At 45.3% G+C, this 17,547-nt stretch overlaps 1 protein-coding gene across 1 annotated transcript; it reads left to right on the plus strand.

Moving 5' to 3' along the window:
* Positions 1-826: 826 nt before the first annotated feature.
* On the plus strand, positions 827-15,636 carry LOC139450261 (uncharacterized). The gene is made up of 5 exons (XM_071231939.1): positions 827-927; positions 10,398-11,049; positions 14,034-14,215; positions 14,953-15,186; positions 15,616-15,636. The coding sequence occupies exons 1-5, from the start codon at positions 832-834 to the stop codon at positions 15,634-15,636; spliced, it is 1,185 nt and encodes a 394-aa protein (XP_071088040.1). The 5' UTR covers positions 827-831.
* The last annotated feature ends 1,911 nt before the right edge of the window (positions 15,637-17,547 follow it).

Here is a 17,547-nt window from a genome sequence, read left to right on the forward strand (position 1 = left end):
GTGCAACAGTACTAAGACTGATGGTGGGTGAGGTGCCACAGTATTTAGACTGATAGTTGGTGAGATGCAACAGTATTCAACCCTTTAGATGGTGGGTGAGGTGCAACAGTATTGAGACAGATGGTGGGCGGGGTGCAACAGTATTGAGACCTGCAGATGGTTGTTGAGGTGCAACAGTATTCAGACTGATGGTGGGTGAGGTGCAACAGTATTGAGACAGATGGTGGGCGGGGTGCAACAGTATTGAGACCTGCAGATGGTTGTTGAGGTGCAACAGTATTCAGACAGATGGTGGGTGAAGTGCAGCAGTGTTGAGACCTGTAGACGGTAGGTGAGGTGCAACAGTATTCAGACAGATGGTGGGCGGGGTGCAACAGTATTGATACCTGCAGATGGTGGGTGAGGGGAACTGTTTTGAAATATTCAGACAGATGGTAGGTGAGGTGCAACAGTATTCAGACAGATGGTCGGCGGGGTGCAACAGTATTGCAAACCAGAGTCACAAGATAAAGAATATGATATGACTACGACCGTGGTCAGTCAACTATGGAACAGAAACTGCAAATATCCTGCTTCTAAATTGAGCGGATGACCCAAATATATGTCAATGCCACCTGTGTTGACACATTCGACCGAATAGAAACAGTCCAAGGGTGGTATGTCAAAATCACCTATTTGAATCGTTGACAATCTAAGAAAACGTTCTTGAAACCGTGCTATCTCTGTGACCTAAATCAGCAGGTGAGGTTTGCTGTTAAGCTTATAAAGGTTTGAGCTGATAAAGGTGTGCAGCGTCATACTGTCTGTACTCTATCAACAGTACCTGGTGTGATGTTGCGACGTAGATATAGGTATCCTGCGCCTTTCTATGTCTGTCTTTGCCTCCTTTCAGCAGGTGGTTATGTATGGTGGAGGAGTGGTCAAGATGTAAGTATTGCTTAACATTGATATCATATTTCATAACTGTTACTGTCCTTTACCCAGGTAATGTATTTCCTTACCCTCTTGGGAACGGAGTAACCTGGTCAAAATGTATACGTTTGCTCTATTTCAGGGACACCATCACAATACCCAGCACAAAACCCAGTACAATACCCATCACCATACCCTTTAGCATACCCATCACCATACCCTTTAGCATACCCAGCACAATACCCTGTAGCATACCCTGCACCATACCCTGTAGCATACAATGCACCATACCCTGTAGCATACCCTGCACCATACCCTGTAGCATACCCTGCACCATACCCTGTAGCATACCCTGCACCATACCCTTCAGCATACCCTGCACCATACCCTGTAGCATACTCTGCACTATACCCAGTAACATACTCAGCACCATACCTTATACAATACCCAGCACAATACCCAGTAGAATACCTAGCAGCATACCCTGCACTATATCCAGTAGCATACTCAGCACCATACCTTATACAATACCAAGCACAATACCCAGTAGAATACCTAGCAGCATACCCTGTACCATACCCAGCACTATACCCAGTAGCATACTCAGCACGATACCTTATACACGTGTATGTATTAAGAAATACGTTACTGTTTTCATTACCTTCGATAGCCGCGAACAATTTGACACCGTGCGTAAGCGACATTGGCGCTGACCGCATCGCCGTTGTTAACCCTTACATCGAATGTACGAATATGTCATACTTATTTTCAGCTGTTTAACCTATAGCCGTACGTCGCTTTAATATCCGAATAAACAACAAAATAGTAGCATATACGTTTTTAACGCTTTTTGTTCCAATACCAATTCCAATACCAGAGTGTACCATATCATCGTTTATAGTACAATCATCGGTGAAACTGTTTAAAATGCGACTCATCGAGTTGTGTCTACCTCTAACATAAAACGCCAAAATAAGGGTTTCCAAATTATACTTCCAAACGTACACGCTTTCAGAGCAGCCAACAAATAAGACAAATCTTTAAGTAAACGTCACAACCGAAATCCAATACTGGCAAACATTTACCCGAGGTGTCATATGAGTTAGCCCTAGAGACACGGATGAGGACCTCACACTACACACCCAAGAGGCTAACTCCAGTCACAACACACAACCCAAAATTGTCAGTACCCGCAGAATAGACACAACTGGGAATGGAAAATCTCACCCCACACCAACCGTAATCATCAACTTGACAAATACGACAACGCGACAAATAAACACACAACCAACCAACATGGACACCTCAACCCAAACCAAAGCGTAGAATACTCACTCACAAGCGAAGAAGACTCACTCGACACATCGAATGTTTTTTTAAAAAAACAACCAAAACATAACCATAAAACACCACATCAGACAGGATTCAAAACCCTAAACAACCTTACAGTATTACTAGCATATATACTCAAACAAAACACCACCAGCACCAGCATTGAATCCTTTTGAACAGTGGCTTCCAAACTAAATCTTACTAGTTCTGCGCAATAACGGGCCTGATGGCCTGGTATAAACATGTTGCACCATCTACAGGGTAACACACAACCTCCAGCAAAATGTCCCATATCACCGCACTTATAGGAGTCATAGTTGGCTAAATGGGGTCACGTTTCTGTCTGGCTATGCGCATGGGACATGTGTATGATGTGTGGTCGGTACTACCGCATCCTCCGAACTAGTTTCAGCTGTAGATGTATCGTAGTCACTAGTGTCGGCGAAGTCATGTCGATATTGAATAACGAGGGCAAGGTAATTTCGCGTATTAACATTCTTTATACCCGTACAGTCGGGCTACGAGTTCTGATTTTATACATAGAGCTGAACTTTAAGGCGTAACAGCGGTACCACGAGACAATGCGTGTAGATCTCAGGTGTTAACCTCTAGCATCGTTATACCGTCCCCTTTAAGACAACGGGTGCAACGTTATGGACAAACACTCGCGCATTATTTTGACAGCTATATAACGTAGTGCTTTAAGGTAACGTGGTTTGCATTACGAGTAAGCTACATCTGTATGTATACATCTATGCCCCGTCAAATATATTCCCTTTAAATCTATAAGTCTTGGGTGTCGCGGGCGTCAGTTCTAACATCAAATAAGTATGAGGCAAATTCGTCGCCTTATAATACGCCTCTCGCATAAAATTTATTTTCGTGGGATAAACTTGACGAGCTAATGTTTCGATTTGAGACCCATCTCTCGGGTTTTTATAAACTACCATATGAATACTATTTAAACTGATAGCTCGATGGTGTTTCGTTTTAGCAAATAAATGTTGCTGTATATATATGAATGATACATTTCTGTGCCTCGACTTTTTCATGAACCGTCTAAGTAGCCCAGTCTCTTCCTCGGTCGTAATATCGCCCAGAAAATCGTCTACGACTATCCAACTCTTATCTCGAACTAACATTTCTGCTTCGATGACGTTACGTACAAAGTATGTTAGGCCGTGGGCTAGGTATGACCCACGAGCACACACCCTCCCCCCCCCCCCCCCCCCCCCCCCACACACACACACACATCCTACCCAGCCACCACCGCACACACACATCCAAACCCCGTTCATTTTTTTAAAGCCCATAAACATACTAAACATGATTTTGAATGTTAACAAGAAAAAATTTGGGACGAGCTTGTTGTTACAGCCTTTCAAAGTATGGTACCCTATATCGCGTTTTCGCCAGGTTTTGCCGTATATCACCTCTTATATGCATACAAAAGTGAGTGATATCAGAGTTGACAAGAAGTATTCTGTATGATTGTCAACAAGTAGATCAATAATCAGCCTACATCCAATTATGTTGTTTATATATGGTTTCCTATGGGATATAACACATCGAGGTCGGTGAATAACACACAATATGACAAGCCAAAATCATGAGCATACATCCATGCATTGTTCCGATGTAGCTAAGCCGAAAATGCAATATTAGGTATCCTACTCTGATATTATAAGAGTAAATATTTTCCAAATTGTGCAAAAGATTTTCACCTGGTAACATCACATCTGGTAACATCGTTATATGAACTCTGTAGTAACTTATATACAAAGGTGGTCTTTCCAACAGCACTACTTCCACTTATCAATACGCGGAAAGGGTGGGTTCGAAACCCGATCGGGACTCAACCGAAAAAAAGTACGAGAATCTGTACATTACTATGATAGTGTTATCCCAAATATAACATTTGTTACATTTGACTACTTTCTAAATGGCATTGTGTATTCATAACTTCCTATAGGTATTTAAAAAATCGTTCAGATACCTACTACACATTTCTTATTCAAATTAAGCAGACTCCTCTCGAACTGGCCAGGTACGGGTTATTCGACACGCGAATGAGCGATTGCGCTCAGTGCTATATGTGCGATATTAAACTGTACAAATGGAAATATGAACACAAAATCTTACGAGAACATAGAAGACATTCCCCAACTGCTTCTACCTGAAGACCGTATTTGGTTCACCATCCACGACGATCTAAGACGTCGTCAACATCCACGTGTAAAATATACGTAATTGTTTTGCTGGCAGAAATCCGTCAATGAAAGGACAGAAATATATGACGTTATTACCCTGGGTTTTGGGGGTGGGGGAAGGGGACCCTGTGGGCAGAAATCAGCCAATGAGAGGGCTGCAATTTAAAAACGGGCAAAAGTGCACTATATAATACTATAGCATACTCAACACCACACCTTATACAATACCCAGCACAATACCCGGAAGAATACCCAGTAGATTACCCAGCAAGATACCCTGTAACACAACCTGCACCATACCCTGTAGCATACCCTGCACTATATCCAGTAGCATACCCATGCTCCAACACCAGCACTACACCTGGCACCACGCACCACGCCCAGCATCACACCCAGCATCACACCCAGAACCATACCCAGCACCATACCCAGCACCATACCAGCACCATACCCAGCACCACACCCAGCACCATACCCAGCACCACACCCAGCACCATACCCGGCACCTCACCAAGAACCACAATCAGCATCGCATCCAGCATCATACCCTGCATCACACCCTGAATCATAACCAGGATCACGCCCAGCACCATACCCAGCAGCACACCAAGAACCACACCCAGCACCACATCCAGCACCACACCCAGCATCACACCCAGCAGTACACCAAGCACCACACCCAGCACCATACCCAGCATCGTACCCAGCACCATACACAGCACCACACCCAGCATCATACCCAGCATCATACCCAGCAGCATAACATCCAGCATCATACCCAGCATCATACCCAGCAGCATCGCATCCAGCATCATACCCCGCACCGCAGCCAGCACCATACCCAGCATCATACCCAGCACCACATAGCATGCCCAGCAATATACCCAGCACTATACCCGGTACCATACCCAGCACCATACCAAGCACCACACCCTGCACCATATCTAGCACCGCACCCAGCACCACACCCAGCATCACACCCAGCACCACACCCAGCACCATACACATCATCATACCCAGCATTACACCCAGCACCATACACAGCACCACACCAGCACCATACACAGCATCACACCCAGCATCACACCAAGCACCACATCCAGCATCACACCAGGCATCACACACAGCACCACACCCATAGCCATACCCAACACCATACCCAGCATGACAACCAGCACCATACACAGCATCACACCCACCACAATACCCAGCACCATGGTCAAAAGCATTCCCTGCACCATACCCAGCACAGCACCCAGCATCATACCTAGCACCATACCCAGCGTCATGCTCAGAAGCATTCCCTGCTCTACACCCAGCACCACACCCAGCAACATACACAGCAGCATTCTCAAAAGTATCCCTGCGTCATACCCAGCACCATACCCAGCACCACAACCAGCACAATGCTCAAAGCATTCCTTGCACCATACCCAGCACCACACCCAGCATCACACCCAGCACAATACCCAGCATCACACCCAACACCACAACAAGCATCATACCTAGCACCATACCCAGCACCACACCCTGCACCATACCCAGCACCATACCCAGCACCACACCCAGCATCATAGCCAGCACTATACCCAGCACCACAACCAGCACCACATCCAGCATCACACCCAGCACCACATCCAGCATCACAACCAGCACCACACCCAGCACCATAGCAAGCACCAGAACCCATACCCAGCATAACACCAAGCACTGTACCCAGCACCACACCCAGCACCACACCCAGCACCATACACATCATCATACCCAGCATTACACCCAGTACCATACACAGCACCACACCAGCACAATACACAGCATCACACCCAGCATAACACCCAGCACAACACCCAGCATCACACCCAGCATCACACCCAGCACCACATCCATAGCCATACTCAGCACCATACCAAGCATCACAACCAGCACCATACCCAGCACCACACCCGGCATCACACGCAGCATCACACCCAGCATCACACCCAGCACCACACTCAGCATAACACCCAGCGCCATACCCATCCCCATACCCAGCATCACACCCAACACAACACCCAGCATCATACCCAGCACCTCACACACAGCATCACACGCAGCATCACACAGCACCACACCCCGCATCACACCCAGCATCACACCCAGCACCATACACAGCATCACACCCAACTCCACTCAGCATCACACCCAGCACCATACCCAGCACCACACCCTGCATCACACCCAACACCACAGCCAGCATCACACCCAGCACCATACCCAGCATCATACCTAGCACCACACCCAGCATCATACCCAGCACCCAAACCAGCAACACACCCATACCCAGCAATATACCCAGCACTGAACCCGGCACCATACCCAGCACCATACCAAGCACCACACCCAGCACCACACCCAGCATCACACCCAGAAACATTCCCAGTGTCACACCCAGCACCACACCCAGCACCATACGCATCATCATACCCAGCACCACACCTAGCACCATACGCAGCATCACACCCAGCGTCACACCCAGAATCACACCCAGCATCACACCCAGCATCATACCTAGCATCATACCTAGCACCATACCCAGCACCATACGCAGCATCACACCCAGCATCACACCCAGCATCATACCTAGCATCATACCTAGCACCATACCTAGCACCATACACAGCATCACACCCAGCATCACACCTAGCATCACACCCAGCATCACACCCAGCATCATACCTAGCATCATACCTAGCACCATACCCAGCACCACACCTAGCACCATACGCAGCATCACACCCAGCATTATACCTAGCATCATACCTAGCACCATACGCAGCATCACACCCAGCATCACACCCAACATCATACCTAGCATCATACCTAGCACCATACCCAGCACTACACCTAGCACCATACGCAGCATCACACCCAGCATCACACCCAGCATCATACCTAGCACCATACCTAGCACCATACCTAGCACCATACACAGCATCACACCCAGCATCACACCTAGCATCACACCCAGCATCACACCCAACATCATACCTAGCATCATACCTAGCACCATACCCAGCACCACACCTAGCACCATACGCAGCATCACACCCAGCATTATACCTAGCATCATACCTAGCACCATACGCAGCATCACACCCAGCATCACACCCAGCATCACACCCAGCATCACACCCAGCATCATACCTAGCATCATACGCATCATCATACCCAGCATCATACCTAGCACCACACCCAGCATCATACCTAGCACCATACCAAGCGCCATACCCAGCAACATACCCAGCATCACAACCAGCACCATACCAAGCATGACAACCAGCACCACACCCAGCACCACACCCATCATCACACAGCACCATCCCGAAAATCACAACCAACACCACACCAGCACCATACCCAGCACCATTCACAGCATCACACCCAGCACCACAACCAGCATCACACCCAGCATCATACCCAGCGCCATACCCAGCACCATACCCAGCATCACAACCAGCACCATACCCTGCATGACAACCAGCACCACAACCAGCACCACACCCAACATCACACAGCACCATCTCCAGCATCACACCCAACACCACACTCAGCATCACACCCAGTACCATACCCAGTATCATACCTAGCACTACACCCAGCATCATACCTAGCACAATACCCAGCACCACTCCCAGCACCACACCATACACCATACCCAGCACCATGCTCAAAAGCATTCCCTGCACCATACCCAGCACCACACCATGCATCATACCTAGCACCACACCCAGCATCATACCTAGCACCATACCCAGCACCATACCAAGTACCATACTCAAAAGCATACCCAGGATCATACCTAGCACCACACCCAGCACCATGCTCAAAAGCATTCCCTGCACCACGCAGCACCACACCCACCATCATACGAAGCACCACAACCAGCATCATACCTAGCACCATACCCAGCACCATACCAAGCACTATACTCAAAAGCATACCCAGGATCATACCTAGCACCACACCCAGCACCATGCTCAAACGCATTCCCTGCACTACACCAAGCACCACACCCAGCACCATGCGGAAAAGGATTCCTGTATCATACCCAGCACCTTGCTCAAAAGCATTTTCCTGCACTACACCCAGCACTACACCCAGCACCATACCCAGCACCATGCTCAAAAGCATCCCAGCGTCATACCCAGCACCATACCCAGCACCACACCCAGCACCACACCCAGCATCATACCCAGCACCATACTCAGTAGCATACCCAGCATCATACCTAGCACCACACCAAGCATCATACCCTGCACCACACCCAGCATCATACCCAGCACCATATTCAATAGCATGCCAGCATCATACCTAGCACCACACCCAGTACCATGCTCAAAAGCATGCCTTGCACCATACCCAGCACCAGACCCAGCATCACACCCAGCATCACACCAGCATCATACCCAGTTTCAAACACAACACCACACCCTGCATCACACCCAACACCACACCCAACATCACACCCTGCATCACACCCAACACCACACCCAGCATCATAACTAGCACCATACCCAGCACCACACCCTGCATCACACCCAACACCATACCCAGCATCATAACCAGCACCATACCGAGCACCACACCCTGCATCACACTCAGCACCACACCCTGCACCATAGCCAGCACCATACCCAGCACCACACCCAGCACCACACCCAGACCATACCCAGCACCATACCCAGCACCACACCCAGCACCAAACCCAGCACCATACCCAGCACCATACCCAGCACCACACCCAGCACCACACACAGCACCACACCCAGCACCATACCCAGCACATACCCAGCACCACACCCAGCACAACACCCAGCACCACACCCAGCACCACACCCTGCACCACACCCAGCACATACCCAGCACCACACCCAGCACCACACCCAGCACCACACCCAGCATCATACCCAGACCATACCAAGCATCATAACCAGCACCACACCTAGCACCACACCCTGCATCACACCCAAGACCACACCCAGCATCATAACCAGCACCACACCCAGCACCAAACCCAGCACCATACCCAGCACCACACCCAGAACCACACCCAGCACCACACCCAGCACCACACCCTGCACCATACCCAGCACATACCCAGCACCACACCCAGCACCACATCCAGCATCATACCCAGACCATACCCAGCAACACTCAACACCAAACCAAGCACCATACCCAGCACCATACCTAGCACCATGCTCAAAAGCATTCCCTGCACTACACCCAGCACCACACCCAGCACCATACTCAAAAGCACCCCTGCGTCATACCCAGCACCACACCCACCACTATACCTAGCACCATACTCAAAAGCATACCCAGCATCATACCTAGCACCACACCAAGCATCATACCCTGCACCACACCCAGCACCATACCCAGCGCCATATTCAATAGCATACCAGCATCATACCTAGCACCACAACCTGCACCATGCTCAAAAGCATTCCTTATACAATACCCAGCACCACACCCAGCATCACACCCAGCACCATACCCAGCATCACACCCAACACCACACCCAGCATTATACCCAGCACCATACCCAGCACCATACCCAACACCCCACCCTGCACCATACGCAGCACCATACCCAGCACCACACCCTGCACCATACGCAGCACCATACCCAACACCACACCCAGCATCATACCCAGCACCATACCCAGCATCACATCCAACACCACACCCAGCATCATACCCAGCACCACACCCTGCACCACACCCAGCATCATACGCAGCACCATACCCAGCACCACACCCAGCACCATACCCAGCATCACACCCAACACCACGTTCAAAAGCATAAACATGTGTATCACCTGGGACTTTTATTAAGCTGACACCTCTTGGGCAGTATTGTCCAGTTGCGTGGTACTTAGCCCTACTTTGTTGTTTCAGCTGGAGATAGCAGAGGTGTACATGTTTAATGATGGAAAACCATTCTCACTTCACAAGACATCTCGCACAGGTACTCTCTCTGAAAACAGCGGTAAACCACTTCAGTATTTCCGACAAATTGGAAATTTGTCCGCCTTACTTCTAACTGCCTATGCAATAACAGATCGACCAATAAAGGGTCGTTTGAACATCATCATAAACACCTTTGATGGCGCCCATGTGACCTTGAAGTGTTGCATCATACTGAGCAACCACACGTTGTTGATAACTCGTGCATCGGAAACATACAGGGTACCAAAGGGGGGTCATTACAACGCCACAAAGTACACTTGTTCATTGCCACTTGGGACAGATGTGGTACAGATGTCCCTGACGTCGTCCTCGTGCAGCCATGACGTACAGGATTATATTCCAGTGAAGAGACCAGTCCAACGACCAGGAAGTTTAGCTCTGTGTGGGAAGACCTTATTTGGAAAAGACCTGAGGCCTCAGCGATTAGTGGAATGGATAGAAATCCAAAAGATACTGGGAGTTGACAAGATTCTGATATTTGATTTGGACAATCCAGAAAGTATACGGAAGATATTTCGGTATTATTCCAGACAAGGAATACTAGAAGTTCAGCCCTATGAGTTGCCCGGAAGAATAGAAGGTCTGTTTCTTTGTTTTTGTTGTTTCAAGAGCCGCAGTCAGTAAAATCCAAGCTATAACAATGCTGCATCTAAACAAGAGTCTTGGCTAAATACTGCCGTGCTTGATATTATGTGGAACATTCCATGTCGTTGGGGTACAATGACAGGCAATCAACCAAGTCAGGACCACCAATTCAGTTGTTTCATGAAACAAGCGACCCGTAAAGATACGGGGAAGAGTAGGTCTTCTGCAACCCATGCTTGCCGTACAGGCGACTATGCTTGTCATAAAAGGATCGGGTGGTCAGGCTCGCTACCTTGGTTAATACAAGTCATCGATCCCAGTTGCGTGGATCGATGCGCATGATGTAAATCACTGGATTGTCTGGTCCAGACTCGATTATTTACAGACCGCCGTCATATAGCTGGAATATTGCTGAGTGTGGCGTTACAAAACAAACAAATTATGAGACAGGCGAGTCCCGGGTACCTAGTCTAACGGGAATAAACAAGATGAAAAGAAGGTAGAGTAGTGTCCTCATTGCAGTATACCGGATCAGTCACCGTACGTTCTGGCATGTTCAATCATTTTCCATCAGAATGCTATATACTGAGTAACCTTACGTTTTGGAGGGGTTGCAGGCATTTAGTTACGTGAACAGTTAAATATTCGATAAACATTGGCAACTTTTGTATCGTTAGAACCATGTCTTGTAGCAGTTTGTAACATGCCATTGTTGTACTGATTGTGAAGACAACAAAGATGACTTCTGACTGGAAGTGTTATCTCACGGAAGCTCTATGAAATCAAACGCCAAAGCCATAGGAGTATTTATTATCACAGCTGTGCCGCATGAGTGAATGACGTGCCGCACTGTGATGACGTCGCGGCTTCAAAAACGTAAACATTGTATAAAAAGTGTTTCAACGTTCTTATTTCTACACACATTGTAACCAAATTGTATAACAATCATCAAGAATTGTTTGTCTTTCCAACAATATCGAAATTTAGCTAATCCCAATGGCATATGCACTGCCAAGCCATCGATGAAAGTACAGGTATTCTAAGTTGGCTACATTTTATATTAGTTGTAATATTAATACACCCGAATATTACAAGTTAACTCAAGCGAACGCCCTTGTTTGAAATCTAGATCTACAATAATTCATATCACTGTAGAGTACATATCTTGACGATGACAGAAATATGACATGTATGTCAAAGTATACATTCATTGAGAATTGTCCCTGCTTTTCATTTTCTTATCTAAAATCCATTTTCTTACGTCAAAACAAAATGACGAGAGCGGTCGTGATTAGTTCATGCGAAACTGTTTAGATTATGTTACAATATCACGGTATGAATCCCTGAACGCCAGATTTGAATTACTCCCTTGATGTTGAACGTGTTACATAAAAATGACGGCAATTTACATGACATACAAGCAGGGTAAAGGAACACAATTAGGTCCACACGTATTTAATGTTTACTATTACTAACACATTACTTCAAATTTATACTTTCCTGTATACTGTAACGATATCTACATTTCTGTGTGATTTAAAGGTCAAGTTACCAGTATAATTGAGAAAAATATACATCCTCATCCTTACAACAGAAAATGAGAATGAATTTGCTCATATTAATAAGTTTTCTGAATAAAAACAATCCTCATTCAACCTGAAAGAAAAATTAATTCGTTCACATGACAGAAAGGGTTACACCCTTAAAAATGTATCGAACGAAATATAGAACTTACATTTTCAGCGATTGAATATACATTAACGATGGTTACATTACATTTTAAAGAACAATTTACAAGATTTCTTCTCCTTTTAGAGTAATATGGAACCACTGAAGCCATATTTCAAATGCTAATGCTGTCGTCTTCCAAGAGGTAATACACCACTGTATAGAGGCGCGAAGTAGTGAACCACTCAGGCTTGGTAGACTGTCTCTCGACCCCCATACGGGAAAGCAACTGTACGGAGTTCGGAACTACATCTTCATTCCATATGCAATACGCAGCTCGAGACAAAGTATTTGTACAGTTGAAGAAATATTGATTTTGCAAAATTTACTAGTAGTTTTTAAAGCTGATCTTTTCTTCTGTCAAGCAATGAATCATTATATGAATGTATTTCCCTATCCCCTACTTTTTGATGAGTTTAACCCCACCGCTTATCCTGACCCAAAAAAGGAAGGGGGGTGGGGGTTGTCAGTCGTCTAAGGCGCGGCCATTTGCTTTGCAGAGTTGAATCCCTTGGGCACTCCAGAAACCTCTGATTGTTGGTTCGAATCCCGGTTCGCCCTGATTATGTTTCTAGGTGTGTCAGCACCATACCCGTGCTCGTGGGTTTCACCGAAGTGGTACACGTATAAGACCTGCATCACTTCGGGCTTTCCTCCAACATTAATCTGACACGCCGCGATATAACTGGAGTACTGTTGAAAGCGGTGTTAAACCCAACTCACGCTCTCACTCAATTTAATTTTCGCTGTTTTCGGCAGAGGTTGTCAGTACTCAGTTCTTCCCCCTAACTGAAGAGTTCTATGAACCGAAGACGGATATCTTAAAAGGAACTCGAATGTGACCACACCATGTTAGATCAGCTGTTTGACTTCACGACATACACGTCAAAACATGCGAGGTCAAACAACCGTCTGTTAGCCTACACAAATAAAATTGCATATTCTAACATCATTGAACGGAAAAAACAAAGCGTTTACCCGTAGCTGACACTACAGATAACATATCAAATAAAAGTAAAACACTTGCGATAGATCATCACACGATAATCGAGAGTACACTCGACATCATTTATTGGTAAATCTAAAATTAATTAGATCCCATATCCATTTCAGAATGTTGTAAATCCGAACTCTTTTTCGAGATATGATAATTTATTCCATTTCTCAGGGGATTTACCATGTGTGCTTCATAGTATACAGGTGAAGCTTGTCTGGCTTGTTAAAAAATGATTCCCCTTCGTATGTTTGAAGGTGTTGCCTATCGGGATCTGTACAGACACCGTCACGACCATGATGGGCAGTTTGTACAAGATGACGGTTTTGTCCTGTTAGACTGCAGAGAGAGACTATCGGGATACAGCTGGGTGATGGGTATTGATGTTGATGAGATCATTCTTCCGAGGAGAAATGTCGCTTTAAAACCGTTCATCTATGTAAGTGATAACTGATTTTTTCATACTTGACATGGTTCCTTTGCACCGGCAATGTCATGTTGTTTTCTAACACTTGTTGAAAGTTACGACCCCAAGAAGATCCGGGTTAAAAGTTGTCTTCAGCAACCCATGCTTGTAAGGGCGATGGATGGGATCGATGCCTATGATGCCAATTACTGTATTGTCTGGTCCAGACTCGAAAATTTACACACCGACGTCATATAACTGGAACATTGCTGGGTGCTTCGTTAAAAAAACCATTATTCTTTCAAATATTAAAAGTAGGCAACATGGGCGATGGTCAGCAAAACAATAGCCCAAGAATCTTTAACCACCAATTAAAATCAGAATATGAAAATGTGCTTTAATTGGTCACGTATTCGAATTACGCGATAATACATGTAACATCATCCAGTGGGTAGGTGCCAATTGCATGGATCGATGTTCATGTTGTCAATCACTGGATTGTGTTGTCCAGACTCGATTTGTTACAGACCGCCGTCATATAGCTGGAATATTGCTGAGTGCGGCGTTAACAACAACGACAAACACACAAACAAACAAAAGTAGGTAGGTAACTCTATAAAACATGATTACCTTGTTTTGAAGTCCTTATATCGAAATCAGCATCTATTTACCATAAAAAGCTGATAATATGTCAACATTCCACCAACATACGCTGTTGAATAGGCATTGTGTAATATTACTACTTTTTTCCTCAAATCTCCCTGACACAGGAACTAACTGCCAGGTACCCACAAGCAGCAGGGTTCCACTTCTACATCATGTTCCACTACACCAGCCACGGCAAAACCAGGAACCATTATTCTGGCATTGAACACTTCGACTACTCCAGGTCGACCCCACCTCAATGGAAGGCTTTCAAGTACCTTTATATTCCGGATAGAGTGACGGTTCCAGAAACCCATCTGCTCTACGCCAAATCCCCTTACACAATTACCTGGTTAAAAGTAGTTTCATGGTCAATAAAATCAACACCTGTCGCATCTTTGAAGAGAACCGAAAGGAGATTGTGACATGTCGGATGACAATTCGGCTCCATCAGTGTCGCAGTTAGCGTTAACCATTGTTAATGTATGCGAATAAGAAGGTTTTACAGTCACATGTTTTATACTAGATACTTTCTTCGAGGCGCAACAGAAGCGTTTTAGTGTTTTAAGAGATTATTGTAACTGGTAGGAGTTTTACCCGGTCCTTGCACAGAAAGAGCAAAGTAATCCTGTCTGTTGTCTAGCAATGCAATGTGTTGATCTATAATTTCAAATATTTATATACATCAATAAAGACCTGTTTAAGAATCATTCGTTGCCATATTTTCACGCTAGTTGCCGTGTAAACACTTGAGCATAATAACTATTAGACATCTGTTTTTCTTTCAGACCTCGTGTGTCCTCAGCTGATGGTGTTGTTCATCACGTGCGTTCATGTCATCGTCCTGAGAGCGTTTGCTTCCCTCCAGACTCGGTTATTGATGATTCTCTTCTGAGATTTGAAGCCGAATTGCCACAGAGAGTTAAACAGGCGATGAAAGAAATTGTGTAATTGTTCGTCATCTTCGTTTGCTGTTCTGCAGGTGTGGAACCTGTTTACAAGCGGGCGAGTTTTGGTGATGCTGATATTGACGGCAACGCCTATAACGGCCTCGGCATCATCACCGGCTTTCATATTGAGCTTGCGAACTATTCATATAAAGTTTAACTTGTAAAGGGATGAATAATTAATTTCATTTGGAGTTTTGTTGTGTATTTTTTAATCTGGCGGTTGAATAAATATATCGCTCCAATGTCTTGATAACTGGGTTTCATCGCACCACGACAACGTGATATTCTACACATGATTATTTACAGGCTGGCGTGATCTACATGTAATATTGTTGATAAAACAACACCCACTCACTCATCACCAACGCGAAAAGTAGCGTGGGTGATATGTTTATTCACCTAGCTCATCATAGTGTTCATGTTCACTGTAAGTACTCGTCACGATATGGCTGAAATACTGCCGATGTGACGTTAAATATTAACTCACTCACTCACTCACTGTAAGTATGAGAGCTCAGGAAACACATACTCATGATATAGTCGGAGGAGTACAATCGGCTGTGCTTTCAGCGGAGATTTTAGCATGGATATGGAAAGGGCTTTGTCGCGTTTGTTTACCGATAAGGTTTCACAAATGCAACAAAAGTATTTATCATGTAGTTCAAAGCCGTATTGTTCATATGTTAACATCGGTTGTGTTGCTTCCCACAGTGAAGGAATATTTGTATCTCTAAGATTAACATACTTGTAAACCAATAATGTTAATGCAATTGTTTCAAAATGTGAAAGACCCGTGAAGATCCGGGGAAGAATACGTCTTCAGCAACCCATGCTTGCCGTTAAAGGTGACTGTGCTTGTCGTAAGAGGCAGCTAAGGGGATCGGTTGGTCAGGTTCGCTGACTTGGTTGATGCATGTCAGCCTCATTTGCCTTGGTGCCTTCCTTAGGCTTAATTGTTCTAATTAAAAGTCATGGGGGCATCTGCGTATTCACGATTTTATTTTACTATACTGTGCTGAACGGTAGTACAAGACATAATTATTGTGCTCACCCATTATTACCCATTATTGTGCTGAGTGAATTGAATAAACATGCTATAAAACTAAAAGAAGAACTATGATTTCCATAATGGCAAATGTGCAGATAGACGTTAATTAAGTTTCTTCCTACCACCAGAGGCGGTAGATTTTGTTGAAAAACATAATCAAACTAGCTTTCTTTCTAAAACTGACATGTACATTTTTCAACTATTTGCAATTCCTAAATGTAATAGTTATTTATCATTTAGGTGTAAATGAATGCTTAACAGTAACATATTGTTTTCTTGTAAATAATGAAATAAACAATATAAAGTAATGTTTCGATATATTCTTTTCAATCAATTCATATGTCATCGTTGTAACCAAATACCTTATAAAGGAATGTACTCTTTAAAATAGCATTACCGAACGTAGAACGTAATTATGAGGTTTGCGAACACAGTGTTACATATATTGCAATAAATGTTTAAATTTTGCATTGAATTTGTCTTCAGCAACTCGTGCTTGTCTTAAGAGGCGACTAACGAGATCGGGTGGTCAGGATCGCTGACTTGGTTGATGCATGTCATCGTATTTTTATTCCGTACAGCGATGCACATGATTTCAATCACTGGATTGTCTTGTCTTGCGGCGTTAAACAGAAAGCAAGAGGTTCTCTCTTGTTCTACGTTCACAGTATTTTGCTCGTTGCCTGTGGCGACAATACCTGACCCTGTTACGTTGCCTGTTG

This window comes from Haliotis cracherodii, unplaced genomic scaffold, assembly GCF_022045235.1.
Source record: "Haliotis cracherodii isolate W230 unplaced genomic scaffold, xgHalCrac1.p SCAF_8, whole genome shotgun sequence".
NCBI classification, from domain to species: Eukaryota; Metazoa; Mollusca; class Gastropoda; order Lepetellida; family Haliotidae; genus Haliotis; species Haliotis cracherodii.